A 10,264-nucleotide genomic window follows, 5' to 3' on the forward strand; every position below is an offset into this window, starting at 1 on the left:
AAAATTTTGACTAACTATCAGAATCAAGGAAAGTGTAAAGCATTTTTTTATAATGTAATATATATTATGGATGATATTTTGTAACACAAAATATTTATTTTATAAGTATTAACTATTGTTATTGTTTTGTGTGATGGACAGTTTGTAATTTAAGTGTTTGCAGGAAGGTAAATAGGTAATACAAACATAATCTTTCATGCACAGTGCACGATCACCGATGTCTATACCGACGGATTAACAATCCGTCGGCATTTCACAGAGAGTTGCATAAATATTTATTGGAAATGCCACTCTCACCGACGTCTATATCAACAGATATAATCCGTCGGCATTTCATAGAGAGTTGCACTGGAAATGCTACACTCACCGACGACTCTACAAACGGATCCAGTCCATCGACATTTCATAGAGAGTTGTGGAAATACCATAATCACCGACGACTCTACAGATGGATACAATCCGTCGGAATTTGTAGGCAATTCACAATTACCAACAAAATCACTGACAAAAGGTTCGAATTCCAAAGGGCAGGTATTAATGCATCTCTGTCTTTGTGCACTTGCCGATAGAATTACCGACAGACTGCGAAAAATATGAAGGGTAATTAAAAAATTCTGGTGTGAAATTCAAAATTTATCGACGGATTTTCGAAACATCATCGATAGAATAATTAAAATTAATATTATTTAAATGTTCATTGGGAAAACTGCGCTACAAATCCTAGCGACCGCCCCTCCAGTGCATTTTTTCATCTGCTTCGTTTCAAAGCTTTCCTTTTTGTTTTTTTCCTCTCATTTCCTTCAAAACTTTTGTGTTTTTGGCTTGTAATCTTTGGTTCAATCTTCAGCAAATTAAAAGGTATGTATTTCGGTATTTCCATTTAATATGCTTAATGATTTAATTTTTTAATTTTTTCTTTGTTTTCGATGATAGTCTTGAAATAAACACACTATTAAGGTAAGCATTTTTAATTCCTAAAGTCTATAGTTTTTTTTTTTAATTTGTTGAATATATTTTATTGTTTGTATTGCCATAATAATTGAATACTTTGTTGAATTTTAATTGTTATTGTTGAATTTACCTTGTAATTAGTAATTGAATATATAAGAATAAATTTAATTATTTTATCTCAATTTTACTCTATTATCGCATGATATGTGTTTAATTATTTCCATTAATTTTAATTGTTATTTGTATAGATGTTAGGTTATATATAAGATTTTTGAATGGGGTCAATTGGTTATGGCTATTGTCAATATTTGCAGGTTTGAAAACTTTGGGTTGTCTCCAGTATAAGGGAGGTGCTGCTGAATTTTTTTTTAACAATCAAATTTAATTATGTGTAATTATTCGTATAAAATTGTGTAGATGCGTAAAACGAAATCAACAGCTCGTCGCTCACATATGGTCGTAGCTAGTTCTTTTAGCAGTGAGGATGACATGTCATTAGGTGTCAATCAAGAAGAGGCACTTGCACCGACTCGCGATGCTGCCTCTTCTAGCGCGGTTTCACAGCGCAGAGGCGGTGTGCCTTCACAGCGGAATCCATTCACTCGCAAGTACGAGACACATTGGAAGGACGACCTTTTAATGTAAGTTTGTTTCGGTTTTAGTTTTTTTTTAATTATAACATAATTTATGAACAACTAATCAATATTTCATTAATTTAATTTATTGTTAGGTTCATAAACATTGAGGCCGCTCGAGTAATATCATAAGTGTTTAAATCGTCAATGGAGATTACATTATTTTAATGGAGTCAGGTTTCCAGACATCCTGAATGGAGACCTTATATCGATGCATGGTTTGACATATTTGAGGTTGGTGTTAATTTCTAATTTCTAGCTTATTTTTAATAAATTATTATTATAATTGTAAATAAATTATTATTTTTATTTTCAATAAATTATTTATACACAGGAAAAATTCGACTGGGACAACGCGCTTGACAATGTTGTGAGGAGGGTGTGGAAAATCACGCGGCAACTAGGTAACATCGAAAATAATACGATATATTTTTTTTAAAAAATTATGTTTTAAAATCTAATTTGTCACTATGGAAGTAGGTTGCGTGATTTTTGATATGAAGCACAAAAAAAAGCCAACCAAAAAGAGAGAGTTAACGGTCTCTAAGGCTGGAACAACGTGGCGAGTTGAAGGGATTTCAAACCGCTATACATCCCAGGATATATATGGTTGCAATATATTGAGCACGTGACGTCTGAGCGGTTCACATGACGCTTACAGTTCGGTGCTGGCAACCGAAACCGACAAATTCATGGTTCGGTGACAATGCACACCGACGGCTCCATTCCATTTACTGCACATGTGAAACGGATGGTAAGATTAATTTAAATGAAATATATCGTTAATTAATTTGTGGTTATTTAATTAATTTTTTTTCTTACAGGCTACATCTCTTGGACTTGAGCCGAGCCCAATGGAGCTGTTTATAGAGACGCATGTGCAGAGTGAAGACCGCCAAAAGGGGGTGCAATAGTTCGTTGACAACCACGCTCAACACTTGTGGTATGTTTGTTCAACCATTTTATTTCGTAAGTTATTTATTTTATTGAATTGAATATGATGATTTTTTTTTCATTTTCAGGAGACCTATAATAGCCGGTTGAAGAAGAGATATGGGGACGATCCTTCGACCCATCCGAATTTCGATCCGGATTTGTGGATGGAGGTAGGATCGTCCGGTGGACCTGATAAAAATCGGGTGTACGGGCTCTCGAACACTACAGCCGATAACTTGCGGGCGACCCGTAGTGTCTCAACCGTTGGGAGCTCCAAATAAGTATCGAGCATCCAATCTAAAGAGTTCGTGGCCTTGCAACAACACATAACTCATCTCACTGAAAAATACGAGCAACTATCGGCGAATTATGAATAACACACGACTCATCTCACCGAAAAATACGAGCAACTCTCGACGAATTATGAGCAACTCCGCCAAATGGTCATGAACATTACATCACAGAAGGATGATACATGTGCGCCCCTCTATTTGGCCGTATGGTCCCAAGAACAACCAGCCTCCTCCTCCTCCTCCTCCTCCTCCAGTTTTGCCCTTGGAACCCTTACGCTTACCCTTTTATATTTAGAGCCATATGCTCCACGCATCTTAGTCCCAGATATGAAAGCCTCATTTACAGGCTTCTCAGCGTGAAGTTGATCTTATTCAAACTCGACATGACGAGTAACATCATTAAACGTCTTGATACTGTCATAAATCATTTAAGAAATAACATAAAAAGTGGAAAAACAATAATTTTTTAATGGAAAAACATGAGTTCCTAAACTTAATGTTTAGATACAATATGTAAGCAATTCTCTAATTAGAAACATAAACAAAGACAAAACTAGTTTCTTTAATAAACACTTTATATTATAGCATATATCAATTAGGTGTGCAATCATTAAATAAAAAACTACTTTTTAAATTGACCAATAAAATTTTAATTTTAATATTTATTAAACTATTTAAGAGCTCATAGTCGTAATCATGTACATCACATCTTACATAGTATTCTTTTCTAGCTTTCACCCATATGTCTCAAAAGAAACACAGGTTGTCGTGCTCAAGCGCATCACTGATAATACTTTGTCAGGTAGACTTGGGGTGCACCAATAAATTTGAATCCATTTTCGAATTAACAGTAAATTTTGTGTGCGTCCAAACCGAAAAAAGATAAAAAGGAAGAAAATAGAAGCTTTTAATTAACAAATAGTAGTGCTATTATTTATACATAGAACAAACATGGAGCTTAAAACAGGCAATCCAGCTCTTTATTAAGTGACAACAGATGGAAAAGATAACAAACACAATCAATATGGTATGCTGCAATATTGCCTCCAGTCAGCGTATATTACCAATAGGATTTTCTTCTAATTGTTGTCGTACCAGAACTGCTTCTGCAGATAGTCCACTATTTTCTTGTCCACTTGGAAGGCCTTGGCGAGAACATCAGATCTAATTGGTGGAGTGGATCCGAAGACTGCATTTGCGATTGTAATTACACCAGGGTTCTGGCTGCTCAAGGCACCAATGGCCGAAGCTTTGGTTTTCCCCACATTGAATTGGAAGTGAATGAGTCCAACTGGGAACACGAAAACATCTCCTGGGTTTAGGACTTTGGTGATGAGACGATTATCAGGGTTCGATGTGACAAAGCCAACATACAGAGTTCCTCCAGGACTGTTAGGATCTCCGTGGCACGAGGGTGAGTGTGTGGTGGGTTTAGGCCACCGTATGGTGCATAATCAATGCGAACCAGCGATATTCCAAGAGTATTGAGCCCTGGAATTTGAGCAACATTAGCTGGAGTGACCACCGAGCCAACTGGATTGGAGGTGTTTCTGGCAATGTTGAGCCCTGGAAAGAAGAAATCATTTTCTGTGGCAAGCTTTGGGTCCTTGCAGAATTTCCCATTCACGAACACTGCATGAAAGAATTTATGTTAGCATCAAGTTCTTCGTACAAATCAAAAGAAAGAAATGTTGCAGATAATTCATCAGAAAAGTTTGTTAAGAAAAAACATGAACTTCAGATAGTAACATAGCATACCACCATCCTTAGTATCATTGATGGCTACACAAAAATCCTGTAGAGGACTAGGGTCGGAGGCAAAGGCAAATGAGGCAGCGAAAGCCAGAAATACAAAAGTGGCAAGAAAATAAACTCTTTTCATTGTAATCAGACTATCTCTAGCTTAATTCTTCAAAGTGTATTAGAGTTGAGGGGTGAGAAATCTTGCATGGGAAACAAGATTATTTATAGATGGTGATCATTGAAATAGTCTCTGCTTTGCTTTCTCCACAAGGGAAGTCAATGGAGATTGGCCAAGTCTGCAATGATTATCTTTATTCCCTTTTTCTTATTTTTGATCCCTCGCGAAGAACCATTCTGCAGCAACTACACACTATTATATATTTCTATGCTTACAACAGCACAGTTTGTGCATTTGGAATGGAACTGGTCATTTTTCCATTAATTTATAATCATGATATGTCAGAATTTTTCACGTTCCCACCGCAGCCTAATCAAAGATCAAACCTCGTTATAAAAGTTTTTTACTGTACATCAAATTAACGAGCAATTGAAAAGGTCAAACCATAGTAATTCTATACGAAGGATACAAATCAAGCCAAGTATACGGTTCAGTTAAAGCAAATAATAGACATAATATTCTCCAATTAATAAATCGAAATACTATTCAATAGAGGAGTTGATCTAATCTAATTACAAATTAGAATTAATGGATAGGGATGAAAGATGATTTTAAACCTCTATAGCGCTATATAAAAAAAAATATATATCTTCAAAGTGAATTTTGTTGCTAAATACATGGACTCTTCAGCCTAATAAAATATTAAATAAATAAATTCCCATATGTTATTGAAATTCATATTCTTCTCTTAGAGATTTGGTCTAGTTGGTAGATGAATGTGATCTATACATTATTAATCGAAATTTAAATTTTAAAAGTTATCATAAAAAGTAATTTTTTTATCCATTGTTGAGGGATTTAGTCTCTAACTAGCTATAAAACTCATTTTAAGGATATTAAAATTAATATATAAATATATTCGATTCAATTTGAAGAGTTTTGACCATATCCTTAATTGATACAACTATACTTAAATTGAATTTATATTAAAATATTTCTAGTCTAGAATAAAAATAGTAAGATTATATTTTACCTGTTTGATTCGGTTATACTACTTTGTTAAACATCGATTTAATAGATCCTTAATTTTTAATTAGCTTTTTAATCTATAATGTGTTTTTTCCAATCTATTTAGTTTAATTCGGTTTGGTTTGAGTTTATAAAATAAAATTGATGTTTTTAATTTTCTAACTAAAATTATTTTAAAAAATTAAAAATTAATTTTAACTTGATTTTTTTATGAATATTTTGAATAATTCAATTAATTTACTCAGTTATGCGTTCTCTTCTACTCTTTTTGTTTATTTCTATGAAAACCCATCAAATAGCCTGCACTACCTCTTACTTTCATCAATGAATATGCTAGCTTTATTCCTTGCCCTTTCAATCCACCTTATGCCACCAGAATCCCTTTTTCTTTACTCTCTTAACTGTTCGGGTGCATTTGGACTTCTAGAACTCAAGATATGGGCTGAACACTGAACAGTGTCTGGGTTGCAGGACAGATTCCGACTTCTCTGTTGTTGTTACAATTTGAACTTGAAAACGGTCCTTTTGAATCTTGGACTCTTCATGAAAGTTTTAGGCCTATGTCTTAGCTTTCCATACATATAAACCAGACCTAAATCCAAGTCCTACAGCTCTAGTTATGATCCAATAACCGAATGGTGTTCCAGTTTGGACTGAACCAACATTTCTTTTCTAAGCTTAGCCCTCTCTTTGTCTTCTCAATTTCAGTAGTTAAACTCATCAATATCAATCCTTTGATTTATGTGATAGGCCTGCATTTAAGATGAACATTTACCATAAATTAAAAGTATCTTATATTATTAGACATGTTATTATAAAACATGCTCTAGTTAAGGAGATATTGATACTTCAAGTGCAAAATGATGATATAAAATATTGATAAAAGTGCACTTTTAAGTACTAATCAGAGGACGAACGAAGAGGAGGGACGACCTGGAGAAACACAAAGGACGAAATTTGGGAGGAGGAGTAGAAGCAAAGACAAAGAAAACAGAAAAAAGGAAGAAGAAATAGAGGAAGAACGCCCATAACACCACTGCAACTGCCACCGTTCGTCGTCGCAAACCACAACTATTCTTCCTCTCTGTCGCCATCAGCACCACCGTAAGCCATTGCAAGTCCGCCCCTTTTCCTTCTTCCTCCCTCTCTTCATCTTCTTCGGTTTCCTCCTCTACTGTTCAGCGTGAACAGTAGAGAGTTCTCCACTATTCACTGGGTCGGACATCACCGGCCCAGACCACAATTGTTGGGCCAGGTCCGGCCCAACCCAAAAAAATCTTTTCGAAAAAATTATGATTTTTCCGTGTATTTTGATTAATATCGGTTTGTATTTTTATACTGTAAAGATACGAATCCAATATTAAAATACCCAGTTTTCGTCAAAACATTGCAAAAATTGTATAAAAAAAAGGTTTTGTTTTCATGCATACGACCAACTTTCTAAAAAAAATCATATCGTATTTCCATACAAAGAAAATTTCAAAAAATATGTTTTAGCATGCATTTTAACTTTAATAACCAGTTTATTAAAGTCATGAAAACTAGGCTAATATTTCAAAAATTCCAAAAAAATCATTTTGTTTTCTTCTAGTATCTGGGATTATGAATTTATATGTAAAATGTATGCCCAATATTAAAAAGGTAGTTCTTTTTATTGACATTAGAACAGTTAGGTTTTACCCGATAAGATAAGGATCTCCTTACCGAGAAGGACTTTTCTTAAACCATAGACGGACCAACAATTAGAAATACACCCAACACCTTAGCATATATCAGACAATTAAAACAATGACGCCTACTTTAAGTAGGGTGTATTAATTTGGGGTGTGAATACCTTTCCTTTACATAACCAGTCCCCGTGCCCAATCTCTGAGACTAGTTAGGGTTCCTAGGGACGGCCAAAATACTAAGTGGCGACTCCCATTCCCGCTTTCCACTGATAAAAGACAAGAATTTCTTGTCTCCCCATATTTTGTCAGATAGATACACCTGAGAGTGGACGATATCGCTGCGACGCTGCACACGTGCGACAACAATCATGAGCAAAATGATTAGCTTTATCACAATTGAAACAATTCATATTCTTGTCTTTCTTACAGCTGCGTTTCTAACGCTTGCGCTTATGTCCACTGCTACTTGCTTATATTCTTTTCTTGCCATATTTGGGACCCTTACCCTTACCCTTACCTTTTTTATATTTAGAGTCATATGCTCCACGCATCTTAATCTCAGATATGAAAGCCTCGTTTACAGGTTTCTCGGCGTGAAGTCGATCTTCTTCAACTTGACATGATGAGCAACATCATCAAATGTTTTGATGTTGTCATTGTGGATAAAGTTGTTCCCAATTGCTCGGCAAAGAGCGGATAACAACTTAGACTTGTTCATAAATCATTTAAGGAATAACATAAAAAGTGGAAAAACAATAATTTTTTAATGGAAAAACATGAGTTCCTAAACTTAATGTTTAGATACAATATGTAAGCAATTCTCTAATTAGAAACATAAACAAAGACAAAACTAGTTTCTTTAATAAACACTTTATATTATAGCATATATCAATTAGGTGTGCAATCATTAAATAAAAAACTACTTTTTAAATTGACCAATAAAATTTTAATATTAATATTTATTAAACTATTTAAGAGCTCATAGTCGTAATCATGTACATCACATCTTACATAGTATTCTTTTCTAGCTTTCACCCATATGTCTCAAAAGAAACACAGGTTGTCGTTCTCAAGCGCATCACTGATAATACTTTGTCAGGTAGACTTGGGGTGCACCAATAAATTTGAATCCATTTTCGAATTAACAGTAAATTTTGTGTGCGTCCAAACCGAAAAAAGATAAAAAGGAAGAAAATAGAAGCTTTTAATTAACAAATAGTAGTGCTATTATTTATACATAGAACAAACATGGAGCTTAAAACAGGCAATCCAGCTCTTTATTAAGTGACAACAGATGGAAAAGATAACAAACACAATCAATATGGTATGCTGCAATATTGCCTCCAGTCAGCGTATATTACCAATAGGATTTTCTTCTAATTGTTGTCGTACCAGAACTGCTTCTGCAGATAGTCCACTATTTTCTTGTCCACTTGGAAGGCCTTGGCGAGAACATCAGATCTAATTGGTGGAGTGGATCCGAAGACTGCATTTGCGATTGTAATTACACCAGGGTTCTGGCTGCTCAAGGCACCAATGGCCGAAGCTTTGGTTTTCCCCACATTGAATTGGAAGTGAATGAGTCCAACTGGGAACACGAAAACATCTCCTGGGTGTAGGACTTTGGTGATGAGACGATTATCAGGGTTCGATGTGACAAAGCCAACATACAGAGTTCCCTCCAGGACTGTTAGGATCTCCGTGGCACGAGGGTGAGTGTGTGGTGGGTTTAGGCCACCGTATGGTGCATAATCAATGCGAACCAGCGATATTCCAAGAGTATTGAGCCCTGGAATTTGAGCAACATTAGCTGGAGTGACCACCGAGCCAACTGGATTGGAGGTGTTTCTGGCAATGTTGAGCCCTGGAAAGAAGAAATCATTTTCTGTGGCAAGCTTTGGGTCCTTGCAGAATTTCCCATTCACGAACACTGCATGAAAGAATTTATGTTAGCATCAAGTTCTTCGTACAAATCAAAAGAAAGAAATGTTGCAGATAATTCATCAGAAAAGTTTGTTAAGAAAAAACATGAACTTCAGATAGTAACATAGCATACCACCATCCTTAGTATCATTGATGGCTACACAAAAATCCTGTAGAGGACTAGGGTCAGAGGCAAAGGCAAATGAGGCAGCGAAAGCCAGAAATACAAAAGTTGCAAGAAAATGGACTCTTTTCATTGTAATCAGACTATCTCTAGCTTAATTCTTCAAAGTGTATTAGAGTTGAGGGGTGAGAAATCTTGCATGGGAAACAAGATTATTTATAGATGGTGATCATTGAAATAGTCTCTGCTTTGCTTTCTCCACAAGGGAAGCCAATGGAGATTGGCCAAGTCTGCAATGATTATCTTTATTCCCTTTTTCTTATTTTTTATCCCTCGTGAAGAACCATTCTGCAGCAACTACACACTATTATATATTTCTATGCTTACAACAACACAGCTTGTGCATTTGGAATGGAACTGGTCAATTTTCCATAATTTATAATCATGATATGTCAGAATTGTTCACGTTCCCACCGCAGCCTAATCAAAGATCATACCACGTTATCAAAGTTTTTTTTACTGTACATTAAGTTAACGAGCAATTGAAAAGATCAAACCATATTAATTCTATACGAAGGATACAAATCAAGCCAAGTATGCGGTTCAGTTAAAGCAAATAATAGACATAATATTCTCAAATTAATAAATCGAAATACTATTCAATAGAGGAGTTGATCTAATCCAATTAGGGATGAAAGATGATTTGAAATCTCTATAGCGCTATAAAAAAAATATCTGGAATTTTGTTTCTAATTAAATACATATTGTTATTGAAATTCCCATATGTTATTGAAATTCATATTGTTCTCTTAGAGATTTGGTCTAGTTGGTAGATGAATGTG

At 35.1% G+C, this 10,264-nt stretch overlaps 2 protein-coding genes across 2 annotated transcripts; both read right to left on the reverse strand.

The window, feature by feature from the left end:
• Nucleotides 1-3,705: 3,705 nt before the first annotated feature.
• On the reverse strand, nucleotides 3,706-4,753 carry LOC18104102 (putative germin-like protein 2-1). Its single transcript, XM_006375808.3, is given in 3 exon segments — nucleotides 3,706-4,202; nucleotides 4,205-4,447; nucleotides 4,574-4,753. Coding segments are annotated over 3 exon segments (675 nt in total). The 5' UTR covers nucleotides 4,698-4,753; the 3' UTR covers nucleotides 3,706-3,894.
• Nucleotides 4,754-8,562: 3,809 nt separating this feature from the next.
• Nucleotides 8,563-9,621, reverse strand: LOC112323843 (putative germin-like protein 2-1). The gene is made up of 2 exons (XM_024583462.2): nucleotides 9,432-9,621; nucleotides 8,563-9,305 (listed from the first exon to the last, which is right to left on the reverse strand). The coding sequence occupies exons 1-2, from the start codon at nucleotides 9,553-9,555 to the stop codon at nucleotides 8,752-8,754; spliced, it is 678 nt and encodes a 225-aa protein (XP_024439230.1). The 5' UTR covers nucleotides 9,556-9,621; the 3' UTR covers nucleotides 8,563-8,751.
• Nucleotides 9,622-10,264: the final 643 nt, after the last annotated feature.

This window comes from Populus trichocarpa, chromosome 13 (assembly GCF_000002775.5).
Source record: "Populus trichocarpa isolate Nisqually-1 chromosome 13, P.trichocarpa_v4.1, whole genome shotgun sequence".
NCBI lineage: Eukaryota > Viridiplantae > Streptophyta > Magnoliopsida > Malpighiales > Salicaceae > Populus > Populus trichocarpa.